The 14,806-nt window shown below is 46.0% G+C and overlaps 1 protein-coding gene across 1 annotated transcript; it reads right to left on the bottom strand.

Moving 5' to 3' along the window:
* Positions 1–4,062: 4,062 nt before the first annotated feature.
* LMO2 (LIM domain only 2) lies at positions 4,063–11,295 on the bottom strand. Its single transcript, XM_018569187.1, has 3 exons — positions 10,783–11,295; positions 6,869–7,084; positions 4,063–4,562 (listed from the first exon to the last, which is right to left on the bottom strand). The coding sequence occupies exons 1-3, from the start codon at positions 10,821–10,823 to the stop codon at positions 4,343–4,345; spliced, it is 477 nt and encodes a 158-aa protein (XP_018424689.1). The 5' UTR covers positions 10,824–11,295; the 3' UTR covers positions 4,063–4,342.
* Positions 11,296–14,806: the final 3,511 nt, after the last annotated feature.

Below are 14,806 nucleotides of genomic sequence, written 5' to 3'. Positions count from 1 at the left end.
GCTGTATGCAGTGGTATCTCCCGCCAGCTTGTACATTACTACAGAATGAACAGTCTGGCAGGAGGAACCACTGTGTACAATGGGGAGAACAGGTATTTGATGCACCTGGAAGGGCAATATACCTGCAAGTACCAGAGAGGAATGAAGCAGCATTGTTTAATGCCATGCGCCCAAAAGCTGAGTATTGATAGGCTTCCTTTACAAGGCGGCCATTTGTTTTCTGTCAGTTCACTGTCTGCAAATCCCACCTCTGTCAATGTCCGCAGCTATTCACGTTGTAACTGAGTGTCTGAAGGATCAGTCTGCTGTTTTGTAGCCGGCTGCCATGCTCGATTCCTATACATCGGTGCAATCACTTCAGAATTCCTCAGAAACAAGCCCAGGTCATTTACTGTCCGCATGTTTAGATCTTGCACTCCCCTTGTTGCATCTTAGCGAGAAGTGCTGCCGGACATTTCCTTGGAGGTCATGTCTGGAAAAGCTTTTTAAGGCGGGTGAAGTACCTCTATTACAACCTTTACAGAACAGAGCTGCCTTTGTATGATCTTTATGTATTAGATAAGTGCAGCGCTATCAGCAATGTATCATCACGTAAAGGATATACCGTGTTTCCCCGAAAATAAGACACTGTCTTATTTTTTTTATGTACAACAATCCACACTTATTCATGTAGGAAAGTCTACATGTATTTATGTACAAAAATATGGTGATCAGGTCAATCAGGGGTGCCGTACCTTTTCAAGAGCAATATGATAACCAATTGCTGGCCAGAATGAGCGAAACGCACTTTCACAATAGATTCCTCACAGGCGGAGTGCATTTGGTATCACTCCGCCTGCGACAGGAGTCGGCGCTATAGAGGATGCATCGGCTTATGCGGCTCTTCTCCCTCCGGTGGCGCCTCGCTTCTTCTAGTGCTGGCTTCGTTGGCACCGCTGATTCTCTCCCGCGGCTCTTCAAGTTCCCCCTTATGCCACCACCAGCCCTAGTAATGGTCACGACTAGGTCTTATTTTCGGGGTAGGTCTTATATTTTAGCAATTCCCATAAATAGTACTAGGTCTTAATTTCGGGGTAGGTTTTATTTTTAGGGAAACCGGGTATTAGCAATTCACAGGGACCCTGTCAGCTGGATGGCTGTTACCTGGCACAGTACTGGAGGCTTCTCCTGACATTTTTGTACAAAAACCGCGGCCAAACAATGCCGAACTTTACATTCAAGTATTAAAAGTGACAACAAATCAGCTTTTTATTTCACACAATCTTTCCAATAAATGTATTTGGTTATAGTTTCAACCCTTGGCATTATAGGGCACGCTCTGTAAATCGCTCCTTCACAAGCAGAACGGTGTCAGTTATATTTACATTTTATTAGCCTTTTTTTTTTTTTAGTAAAAATGTAAACTACAAAATAAAACTTGCCAGTATTGCATAGATTATCCGGCAATAGCCAATGATATATACACATACAGTATATGTATCCGCTTGTTGCAGCATTGCAGTGTGTCATTTATCCAAAGATTGAAAAAGACAAAATTGTTATTTTGTTTTGGGTGGGCGCTGCTGTTGTGAGCCACCACCAACACCACCTTACATCTCTTAGATATGGAAGATGAGGCCAAGTTTACACCTGCGCGATCCGTGACCGCGTGGCAATCGTGCGGATTGCTGTGCGGTCACAAAATCGCCCACTTCCGCTGATCTAATGGCATCCCAGTCGCGCCGGGTGGATTGCACGGTTTTCCACTGCGATTCCACCCATGCTAAAACAGCCGCGCGTCATGTGTCGCAAAAAAAGGTACATGTACCTTTTTTCTGGGATTGCCGCGCGGATATAACCCCATTGAAATCAATGGGGTCATGCGGCAACCGCTGTATGCAACTGCACGCGATCGCACGGTCCCGGGACGCACGTCCTGCATCGGCCAGGTCTGCGCCAGCCCTGAAAATTATTTTTTGATGGGGTAGCAATGGGATCTTACAGTTATCCTATTGTTATGGAGGGGATGTAAGTAACTGACCAGATTTCTGTATGCTTGGGGTTGACGGCTTCTCCACACAAAAGGATTTCCACTGTCTCCATTGTTTGTAACTGAGATAATCTGAGATTGAAGCACACCGAAAATCATTCCTTCAGATTTATTCTAAGTTGAAGTAAAGGACTTCATCAGAATGCCAACATGTTTCGGGGGTCTGAGGGAGCTCCCTTCATCGGGGCTTGAAGAGAGGTAGCAACCACTGGACTGTAAGTCATGCATACTCACTGTGCTTTTTATGACGAGGTTGTTAATTCGTTAGAACACAGAGAGGGGAATTTATCAAAACTGGAGCAGACAAAATCTGTAGCAGCTGTGAATGGCAACCAATCAGCTTTTCTCTTTCATTTTTAAATTCTTAACTGAACAGACTGAAGAGAGAAGCTGATTGGTTGCCATGCACAGCTGCTCCAGATTTTTCTGCTTCAGTTTTGATAAATTCCCCCCCAGAGTCTGTCAACACCTGGATTAAGCAGCCTCAGCTTCCGGTAAAACAAACTGCACAGTGTGTATTCATTTTTACTTTAAGTCCAGTAGTTACTACCTACAATTACAATTATTTATTTATATAGCGCCAACATATTCTGCAGCGCTGTACAGTCGTTTAGAGAAGATGAGTAAGAAACACTGACAAGCATCAATGACTACCTCACCTTATGTCCTGATAAAGGGGGCTTCCTCTGACCCCCGAAACTCATTGGCTTTGTAATAAAGTTTTTTTCTTCAACTTGGAATAAATTCAGTCCAGTAGTTACTACCTCCCTTCAAGCCCTGATAAAGGGGACTCCCTCTGACCCCCCAAACTCATTGGCTTCGTAATAGAGTCTTTCACTTCAACTTGGAATAAATTCAGTCCAGTAGTTACTACCTCCCTGCAAGCCCTTATAAAGGGGACTCCCTTTGACCCCCGAAACTCATTGGTTTAGTAATAAAGTTTGTGACACACTGCACGTGAAGCGGAGCAGTGGCGTGCTGCCTTTGCGAGCAGTGTGTCATGTAAACTTTCTCTCTGGCACATCAGCTTGCGAGAGCTCGCATAGCTGAGCGTGCTGAGATGAAAAATGTCATCTTCAGTCAATCAGCTCGCGCGTATAAACCCGCGCAGTCCAGCCGGTTGTTACGCCTGAGCCGATTGGCTGAAGGTGCTGTCATTCATCTGCCTGCACTCAGCTCACACACTGCATGCGAAGCTCCGTGCCTGACAGCTTTGCTTCGCTCTGCACGGCTTTGTGTGCAGTGTGCCACGGGCTTTAAGTCTTTCACTTCAACTTGGAATAAATTTGTATCTGGACAAATCATTTTCTGCGTGGCGCATCAATCTCAGATTTTCTCAGCTACATCTCTTGGCGTCTCTTATAGCGAGATCTCGAATAGTTTCTTTCCTCTTACTGCATTCTCCATGACATAAATCCAGCAATAGTAACTTCCTACTATAATGGCCAGGCATGGTGGGCTGTCTTGGGAACTCAGGTGTTGGGATCTTCCTTGCAGAGATGTAAGTAGGCAGTGTGTGATTCAACAGTCCACCCAAATCTAAACCTGTAAGAGTGGAAATATGGAAGCTGCTATTCCTGGCTTGTTGTTTGATGGAGCTGACAAACTCATCCTTGCTTCAGCACCGCAGTGCATTGTAGACCTGGAAGTCTGCAGGTCCCGACGCCACTGCCCGCATACTTGCAGTGATCACCAGGCAGTGAAGTAAGGATCAGAATGATAAACCAACAGCTTGTACCTTAAAAAAAAAAAAAAAGTAGTGTTAACTTCAATATTTCTAACTTGACAGGTTCCATTTAAATATTATTTTTGGGAAGACAAAAAGTCTTAAAATATAGCCATAAAACTTGATCTGTATGCTGGCTTTTTAAGTCAGCAGGCATTCAGCTGACCCGAGCTTTGCAAGCCAGTCTTGGTTTCGGCCCAGGAAGGAGGGGGACTTTCCAAAATGGCAGCAGTTTGGTCCAAATAGGGAGTAAATTAGAGTGCGGACTTTGAGACTTCAGCGAGGATCCAGGGTCCCAAATTTAGAACTTCATATGCTGGCATCATGTCAGGCTTCAGAAAGGCCCAGTACTCCCGTCAGTAATAATTGTATAAATCCAAAAGCACCATTATTGGTAGTAAACGATGGTGGATAGTAGCATTAGAACCATCGGACGCGTCTGCTAGCTGATACCAGTGTGGACGCCCAGCCTGTTACTAATTCTTTTAAAAAGATAACGCACTGTCAGTCGTTATTGCCACAGTGTAAGTTCATTGCTTGATACTTCACAATCCATTCCAGGAAACTCCTGGGGCATTGTCCCCTAGCTACATCATTCCATTAAGTTTGGTCCATTCATAGATGTCCTGCTCACAGACAATGTCTGAGTTTATAAGGAGGTACCGGTCACCCACACAGAAGTGTTTCTGACACGCCGCACACTTGAAGCACTCCAGGTGATAGACTTTGTCCTTCACCCGCATGGTCATCTCGTAGGCCCTGATCCGCTTGTCGCAGGAGGCACAAAGCCCATCCTGACCGAAAAGTCTGCAACAGAAACCAGAAAACATATTTTAGGCTGCGGAATGTGAACCCGTCATTGGAGAAATACAAACATATTATACTGCCGAGTCCGTAATCAGAAGCAAGCATGAAGATTAGGAAAGTCAGAGGTCCTTACGTGCCTCGCATATCTAGACGACACCTCACGGCACGGCAATCGTGCGCAGATTGCCGCGCAGTCACGGAGTCGCCCAGCACAGACGGTCGCGCTGTGGGTGCCATTGTTTTCTAATGGCACCCCAGTCGCGCCGGGCGGATTGCCGCGATTCCGCCTGTGCATCCTAACACGATCACAGCTAAAACAGTTGTGCGTCGTGTATCACAAAAAAAAGGTACATGTACTTTTTTTCTGCGATTGCCGCGCGGATGTCACGGTCGCGTGGCAATCGCTGTCTGCATTGTGCAGGACCAAGCGATCGCGGGATGCGTGATCGTGGATCGCTCAGGTCTGCACCGGGCCTGGGGGTCAGCATGGTAACCAGGCAGCTAGAATTTTCAGAAGGAAAGCTCAGCAAGGGCAGTCTCCATGACAGGATTCTTTTGACAGACATGTAAGTACAGATGAAGGCAAGGACAGACAAATATTGAAGAATTGAACAGACAGTCTAGCCAATCTGGGGTCCAGCAGGCTCACACATATGATTCTATTGAGCACAACACATTACACTTCAGGGACCAACATCTTGCCTACCCGAGTTATAGAATTTATCTGTCACTTGATGGAAGTTTTCAATTTTGCTTTGTAAAGGATCGTTCGGTGTTGAGTAGGCCTTCTCTTTGCAGTCTGTATCTTACTATACCCCTAAGCCCTCGTTCACACCTGAACGTTTTGTAGCGCGTTCTACGCTCGACGAACGCTCTACAAAACGCTCAAAAATATAAATCCCATTGTATTCAATGGTCTCGTTCCCACCTTGGCGTATTTCCGCCCGTCCCTAACGCGCTACAAAACGGCCTCCGCCTGAAAAGGTACAGGTACTACTTTGGGCCGTTTTGTTGCGCGCTTCCATTGGGATACAGCCAAGTAGCCTTCGGAAACGCGCGACGGTCGCGCGACTTCGCGCTAAAAAAAATGTGCGACGGTCGCGCGACAGACGCGCATATGCAATACGCCTAGGTGTGAACGAGACCAATCAGTATTTTTGCAAAATATAGATGGACTTTTCAAAGTGTAAATATGTTGATGACCACATTTACTGCGGGGAGGTGGCTTTTTGTACCTGGCTATACTGTATACACCTTTGAACTAGGGCAAAGTAACAGGTTTACCTTAATCACCCACCCCTTCCAGCAACACATACTCAGCTTTCCTCTACTCGCTTGCCACTACATTTAGCTGCTGGGAGTTAGGAAATGAAGACTTGTGTAAGTCACTCTAACCAGAGCTTACACAGGCCTGAGGACTGTCTCCCCATGTGACAATGCTGTGCCAATCTCTAAGCACCAGTGCTGTCACATAGGAGAAGAGCGGAAATTTAATGCTGCAATGGTCCCCTTTCAATATTTATCAACAGGAGGAGTCTACATACAGTACAGTAGTTAAAGAGACGCTGTCACTGTATACTTACTGTATGTATCCCTGCTCTCCGACCACCTCCCCACTATATTAGACCTCTGTCGCTGTAATGGAGCAGGGCTTTTTGGTATGGGGGAGTATGTGACCTCCCCCATGTGACAGTGTTTGGGCCTGAGCATCCAATCACCAGGCTGGAGTGCTGTCACATGGGGGTGGGGGGGCCATGACGTAATTCAACAAGATAATCTCTGGCACCATTCGACACTGGGGCTTACCCAAAGTGGATTCCTGCAGGCAATGAAGTAGCATGGATTGTTTAGTATATATGGCTGGATAGCTGGGAAAGGATTTTGGGGGGTGGGGGGAGCTGTCAGTTGACACTGTCACATCCTAAAAGGTAGATGTCTACTTAAGCCAACCTGAAGCACATGTTGGCTTTAAAAACACTGCTTTAGCAAACAAATTGTGGTAATATTTTCTTATTACTTTGGGTAGCGTTCTTCAGCCCATCCTGATTATTACGCATACCTGTATACCTGTACATCAAGAGACCATACATGTAATGTAACATCTGTTCAGTCCAGGATGCAAGATCTACTGCATGTCCATTCCTTTTTGTGCATTCTATATTTAGGACCACAAGACTATTTCTACAACATGTAAAGACTAGAGGTGTATGTGTCAATGTACTTATAGTGCAGTCACTACAAGGTAAACACATTACCAGTTCATATTAGTTCCTCTCCTCCTGCCTCTGTAAAAATGATGGCCTTACCTAAGGTAATCTCTTCGGCACAGCTTGCGCCCCAGTTTGTAGTAGAGCCTCCTCCCGACCTCTCCCAAGCGGCAGCCGCATAAGTCGCAGCTCAGGCAGTCCTCGTGCCAGTATTGATCTATGGCCTTTAAGAAGTAGCGATCCCCGATGTTTTGTTGGCACCCCCCACATGTTAGAAGTGAGGGTGGTATCTGCAGAACCTCGTCCACTGGCTCACTATGGGAAGAAAATAAAGTTACATCATTCAAAATTTAAATAATGCAAAAAGTTGTAGAAAACAAGCTTTAGTCATAAAATAAATATGATGAAGGGGAACTATTGTTTTTCTGCGCATTCAGTCCTAGTTTCTGTTAGCATTCCTCTATGATACACAGCTTTTTTAGGTTACATGCCATGCCACATGCCCACAGGCTTGAAAACGGGCATTTGGCATGCATTCATGATATCTGCCAGGGGCTCCTTGATGCCCAGGGCAAAGAACTGGCTCACAGAGACGTAGGGATGAGAAACTCAATTCACATGCTAGCAAATCGCAAACTTTTACGGTTTGCTTAAATATATTCATGCAGACTTCTCTAACCATTGCCATCACAGTTGTCTGAATCCTAAATTGCAGGACTCTCCACATCAGAATTATTTGCATGGAAACATACAGGCAAATTCAAAAAGGTTTTCAACTCACAAAGCATGCAAATTGAATGGTTCATCCCTATAGAAGTGATGGTTTTCTCTGTCATGCTGTCCGTTGTTAAAGGAGAACTATGAGGGGGGTGCTTTTCACTCACCTCATAGTTCTAGCCGACCTGTGACAATGAGACTGTCACAGGTCGGCTCAGTAGATCGGGAGGTGAGCGAACACATACCGGCGTTCGCTCACCTCTCGATCCTGTCACGGCTCTCTGCCGTGACAGGGGGAGGGCTGGATTCCCCACTCCCCGCTCCGATCCGCCAGCGTGGACTGGCGGAACGGACGGGGGAGGGGGCGGGTACAGCTGGCTCTGCCTCCAGCTAGTTTGTGTCCTCCAGTTACCCTAAGGAGAACTATGGTGGAAAGCCTTAACCCCATAGTTCTCCTTTAAGATGAACATAGAGTGTAGGGCAGTAATTCATTAGTATTGCCTCTCTTCAAGCAGGTACCTATTCCATATAGCAGTCTTTCTCAACCAGGGTGCCATGGCACCATGGTGTGCCTCCTGGCATCCTCAGGGGTGCCTCAAAATATTGTGGTAGTAGGACTGTAAAGTGAAGGGGGGAATGAAGACTGAGGTGAAGGGGGATCCTGTTGTAAAGGGGTGACTCTCATGTAAAAGGGGGGAACTCTGTGATGAAAGAGGGGCTTCTGATGTGAAGAGCGGCTCTGATTTGAAGGGGGGAATCTTGATTTGAAGGGTGCACTTCGATGTTAAAGGGGAAACCCACTTTTTGCATGTTTTTGGGTGGGGTCCCCCATAAAATCTATGACATTTAAGAGTAGGGTGCTTTGAGATTTTGCATACTTTTAAAGGGTGCTGTGACTAAAAAAGAAAAAAGTTGAGAAACACTGTTCTATAGTATGGAGGACAGAGAGTGCCTGGCACTGTGTGATCTGTGGTGTACGCTGCTTATTAAATGTCTCATTTTCTGTATTTACTTAATTTCTTGCAGATCAGAGAGGCCTCTGGTGACCCCACAGTTACAAAGGTAGGTTGAAAAAGACACAGTTCCATTGAGTTCAGCACAAACAAATTAATTCTAAACCCAGAGTTGATCGAAAGAAAAACTCAATATATATTCTACATTGTGGCCCAGTTTGGTTAAAAAAAAATGTATTTCTGATCCCCATCAGCAACTGCATAGCCCTTGGATCAACAGTATACAATGTCATTTCTTACACATATTAGCAGCCATTTATATTTTATGCACACATGGCCCTTTATTTAAAGTGACACTAAACTCAGGAGCTAAACCTTAAAAACACCTTCAGGTACCTTTACAAGTTAGTAAACTAAACATGAGATTGTAGTCCATCACGGGAGTGAGCTTGGAGCGGTGACTACTTTACAACACATAGGGCCCATGGGGAACAATAGTAGCCACCCTCCAGCAGGAAGGACGGTGTCAGCACCAATTCAGAGATGATTGGAGGATCTACAGCCGAGTGATACACACATAAGATACATTTTTGTTCATAGTTCAGGTACTTGAATGCATTTTAAGATTGAACTCCTGAGTTTAGTGTCACTGTAAGCCATTTACTGAACCAGCTCATGTGGAAGATTATTGAACATCGCAGCTCTTACAGCAAAGATCCCTTTCCTTATGTGCAGGTTAAATCTCTTTTCCTCTAGTCACAAAGCGTGCCCCCATATTGTTTGTGGTTACTGTAAAAGGTTTTGAACAACTTTCCAGTGAGTTTTATTATTTGGACCACTAATGTATTTATAGAAGGTGGTAATATCTCCAATTGCCTCTTATTAAGGTGAAATGAGCTCAGTTAGACCCCGTTCACACCTGTGCACTGCCCTGCTGTGTTAGGAACAATGGTACAGGGGTTTTTTTTTTTGGTGCATCCATGCATGTTTTTGGGCACATACACGGCTATTCACAGAAGGGTGAAGAGTTTGGAGGAGGCCGGAGAAGTGAACAATCTAGGACAACATAGCTGAACTGGAAAGTGAGCTGAATTGGAGAATTTTTCCAAATCAGCGATGTTATCCTAGATTGTTCACTTCTCCTGTCTTCTCCAAACTCTTCACCCTTCTGTGAATAGCCCTGATAGACTTCAATGGAAGCACAGGAAAACAGCATGTAACATGTATTTTTATGCATTTGAGTGCTTGACAACAAACCCCCACCCTCTGAGCAAAAACTGTAGAACCAGCACTCGATGATCTTCCAAAGAAAATCAAACTTTATTCCACCTGCATCTATAGAAAAAAACAACCGCTGACGCGTTTCTGCCTTATTCGGTCTTAGTCATAGCTCACTCCCTGAGCAACCTCTAATTTTATTGACCGATCAAAAAAAATGCGCATTAAAACACGCACCAACCTCCATCAAAAACACTAAAAATGCAGATGTAAAGCCACCTAGCCTCATCTGTCCCACTTGTGGCAGATCACTGTGTCTTCTCAGGACATTAAAAAGTGACGTACCAGTAAGGAGTGCGGTGGGAACCTCTTTGGCATATGTGTTACCTAGCAGAGCCGAGGGCCCATCTGGTGCCGGAAGATGTAATTTAAAGAAGTTTGTTTGGGTTTTTTTTCCGGCACACGATACACAAAGACAGCAGCCTACATATCTCTCCCGTGACAATGTTGTACACCAGAACAGTAAATATGACATTAGCAACCGGAGCCCTCTGCTGAGGAACTACATCTCCCAGCATGCCCTGCCGGCTACAGCATTTCGTCAGAATTAGATTCCCACCATCCACCGCTTTCATTGTCGTCACACAGTTACCACCATTGAAACAGCAACATTTAAAATGATTTCCAAGCCCGTGTTTAAAAGAATTGCCAGGACCACCAGGACTGTGCTGCACTTTAATTCCCATGAGGGCTTATGGGCGACACAAATACATCTATTGGCATTTGAAAGGCTTCTCTTAAAATAAGGTGAGATAATAGAAAAGACCTGGGGATAGAAAATGTATCTTATAATAAAACTGATTAACGTTCCATCTCAGGGCATTTCAAGGAGCAAGAAATTCCAGCTGCACCTCTCTAGAATCCAGATGTGATCCAGGAGGACAGATGGCATAGGTGCCAAAATCTGTGCCCTTTCTGTACCATCAGCTCTTACCTATTTCAATATAATACCCCCCGGGGTCCTTCATCGTCTTGCCCAAATGGTCAATGATCACCCCCTTTTTTCAATACCCCCCACCCACCCACCAAGTACTGCAACAATAAAGAGCCCCCAGCCATGCTTACTCTGCAGGGTCCAGGCTCTTCCTCTCGATGGGTGCTGACATTTGCTTGCTGCTGTGTATTGTCCTCTGTACAGTGTGATGTCTTGGCTCCGTAGGTCCTGTCCTAATTTGTACAGGCACACGGGTCCATGCACCGCAATCCGTCAGTAGCAGATCTGGCCCCCCTCACCCCAGAGTCCGGCGTCAGATGCCAACAGATGCCCGCTCTCCATCGCCGTGCCGCCACATCTGTATTCCCGGCAGCTGTCTGAGCCCTGCTGGCCAAGAAGGAAGGTCTGAGAGAGAAGCCTGTGTTACTGTCACTTATATAGGCAACCGCTGTCTTCTTTTTTTTTTTGCAGCATTGACTCCTTTAGCTCGGCCCCTCTGCTTTCATTTCCTTTTTCCTGATCACCATTCAAATACAATAGAAGGAAATGGCATTTAAAGGCACAGCTGCTCACTTCTCTCTCTCTCTGGCCCTCCTGGGCACTGGGATTACAACACAGCTACAGTGCAGCTGTCTAACTCATTAACCCCCCCTGAGTCCCTGGGGAGGTCAGCCTTGTATTGCAGACAGCGACATTGATCTGCTAGTGCTGCCCAGGTTCAATCCTTTCCTGATGGGGTTGGAGGTAAACAGGTTAATTGGAGGATTTTTTTTACCGTTTCCAGGGGGGCTGTGCAATACTTTATCCCAATAATCCGGGTATTAAAATATTTCTGCTCCTTGTGTATTTCAGGGCTTATGCAAACTGTGTGAAAAGACTCAAATGGAAGCAGGCACCCAATCACAGGCTACAGGTATTTGGCTTCATAATTGGTGCTAATTTGTTTTTTTCTTGAGCGAGTTTTTCTTGCTGAGAAGTTTCCCGTGACTTTCTGGACCGCTGACAAGGTATGGGGCCAATAAGGATATAACAGGGGTTACCAAACGTTATCCAATCTATCCCTAATGTCATAAATGTTACTTTAAATCAGGGGTAGGCAACGTCGGCACTCCAGCTGGGGTGAAACTACAAATTCCATCATGCCTATGTCTCTGGTGGTCATGCCTGTGGCTGTCAGAGATTTGCAATGACTCCTGGGACTTGTAGTTTTAGAGCAGGGGTAGGCAACCTCGGCATTTAGCAACAGCTAAAACCTAATTAGAGATTAAACATTATGCACCATCTATGACAGGGTTGGGCAGCTCTGGCCCTCCGGCTGTTGTGGAACTACAAGTGTCTTCATGCCCCTGCCTCTGAGAATCATGCCTGAGGTTGTCAGAGTCTTGCAGTGCCTTATGGGACTTGTAGTTCCACAACAGTTGGCGTTCCCAGGTTGCCTACACATGGTTTAAAACCTTATATCAGATGACACATTATGCACCATCTATGACAGGGGTAGGCAAGCTCCGGTCCACCAACTGTTGTGGAACTACAAGTCCCATGAGGCATTGCAAGACTGACAGTTACAGGCATGACTCCCAGAGACACAGGCATGATGGGATTTGTATTAAAGCACAGCTGGAGGGCCAGAGTTGCCCACCCCAGATTGTCTAACCTTTGCCTGTCCAAAACATTTAGGGATATGACATTTGACTGGACATAACCACTCACCCAGTATAAAGTAGAACTTTTAGTTTTGGATGTAGTAATGGAGGATTATAACCCTTGTCAGCTTTTGTTTTGCCATCTGTGTCCCCCAAGGAGAGATTTGTCTTCACTTCCTGTCCGTTAGCCACAACAGGAAGTGATAACAAATCCCTTCAAAAAGAGGGTAATACCTGGTGGTCAGCAGAACTAGTGACCCAATGAGATGCGGCCTGAGGCAACCGCCTCAGGCTGCCTTATACGGATGGCCCTGAGTATTTCTATATTGAATTTCAATAAGTCATATCCCACTCCTAATCACCATACCTAATGATATTCGGTTTTTCGGTATCGATACCGAGTACCGATACCAGAAGTCTCATTAAGGGAATCCGGCTCCATGCTCCCTCGCAGCAGGGAAAAAGACGCAAAGCACACTGGGAATCCAGGAAGTTGTTGGAAGTGATGGGCAGATGAAAGCAGGGGCGTCCCTAGGCCGGGTGTCACCCCGGAGCGGAGACTGGGTGGCACCCCGCGGTGATGTCATCGTGCATCTAATTGACGCCTGCCAGCGTGGTCGTGGACGCCGGCAGAGAGAGGAGCGGACGTTCACCCAGCAGGATGAGGTATGCCCCCAGGTCCCCTCCTCTCTCCTGACACTGTCGGGCTCTCATTCCATGACCAAGTGCCTGACTTTTTAGTCAGTCATTTTGGTGTCACCCCTCCAATGGTGTCACCCAGGTGCAGACCGCACCCCCTGCACCCCTCTAGTGACGCCACTGGATGGAAGGCAGTACTCACTACATTCAAGTAAGCTTTGATTGCATAAGCAAAACCAACTCTGGTCTGTATTCCTATTGGTTATAACAATATAGTGTATGCTGGGCCAGGGTTGTATAAGAATAAAAGATATCAGCGTGCATGGCCCACATGAGTGTGAGCCCTCCGTACATCACAGCGCTGGAGATCGCACATGGGTATGGTAAAAATGTCTGTATGTCATGTGCAGAGAGTCCAGTAATATTCTCACTGTGTTTATCATCGTTCCCAGGGATGGATCAGCGCTGGGAGAGGCTCCGTGTCCCATGTCTGACTCTGGCTGATAACCTGAGCTGGGTGTGGTGCTGACAACTGTCACTTTCATGGTTTCAGCACCATCAGCAGTGATAATGCCCGGTCTGCTGCTGCTGCTCACAGTGTCTGGACTACAGACGTCCCTGTGGACAGAACGCCTCCACTGGATGAACACGTGGAAACATCTAGAAATCTGTGTAATGTGAGAGTGCAAAGCCGCTTAAAGTATATTCAAACACCAAAACAAACATTTCATACAAGCTTACCAGTCCTCGTGTGGTGGCTGCAATGGGTTGCTTTTTTATTTTTATTTTCCTTTAAAAGTGACACTAAACTCTGGAGTTAAAAGAGAACTATAGATTAAGTGTTTTTCTCCATAGTTCTCTTAAGGGTCACGGGAGGACATATACTAGTGTCCTCCCGTGACCCAAAGCTCAGTATATCGCGAGCTACAGCTCACGGTATACTGAAATCGCTGCAGCCGGGATGGATCCCGACAAAGCTGTGGAGATCCACCCAGCTGCGTGAGTGACAGCTGGCTCTGCCTATCTAGAGGTAGAGCCAGCTGTGCCCGCCCCCTCCCTCATTCGTTCCTCCAGTCAGCGCTGGAGGATCGGAACGGGGAGGGGGGGGGATCCCTGCAGGGATCGGTGACTGACAGTCACGGCTCTCTGCAGGGAGATGATCGGGAAGTGAGCGAACGACGGTATGTGTTTGCTCACTTCCCGATCTATTGAGACGATGTGTGACAGTTTCATTGGCACACGTCGGCTCCAACTATGAGGATGAGTGATTTTCGCTCACCTCATAGTTCTCCTTTAAATGTTAAAATGCATTCATTCATTACCTAATAACAAAAAGCTCACCTTCATTTTACCTGGTGACTCTGCCAGAAACATACTTCCTAGGGTGGCAACACTCACTTGTATTGTATCTATGGAGGAGCAGCATTGTCACCTTAGGATGCTCTCTGGATTTGGACTACAGACACCTACCCTTCATTATCAAAAACACCTCCAGTATGTATTCCTATTACAATGTTGATGTTATAACAGGATAGCATGTGCTGGGACTTTAGATTTCATTTTTTATATTGCAGGTTATCAGTCCCTAAATGTCATGGCTGCATTCGTTTTTTTAGGGCCCATTCACACTATGTCCAGATCATCTCCAGACCAGTTTGTTTCCGGACCCAAAATGCATCCTAATGTATCCCTATGTTATTTCTGGCCTCTGTTCACACCAGCGCAGTCCTTTCCAGACCAGACCAGAAAAATACTGCTTGTCCTATTTTGTCTGGTCTGGAACGCATACAAATTGCATCAAAAACACATACAAATGCACTGGAACGCACCTGTAAGACCATTTTAAGCAAAGCAAAAAATAAATTCCAAACGT

The sequence above is a fragment of the Nanorana parkeri genome, unplaced genomic scaffold, assembly GCF_000935625.1.
Source record: "Nanorana parkeri isolate BGI_ZX_2015 unplaced genomic scaffold, ASM93562v1 scaffold1298, whole genome shotgun sequence".
Taxonomy (NCBI): domain Eukaryota; kingdom Metazoa; phylum Chordata; class Amphibia; order Anura; family Dicroglossidae; genus Nanorana; species Nanorana parkeri.
The sequence above is the reverse complement of the archived record's forward strand: the minus strand, read 5'-3'. Positions and strand labels throughout refer to the sequence as shown.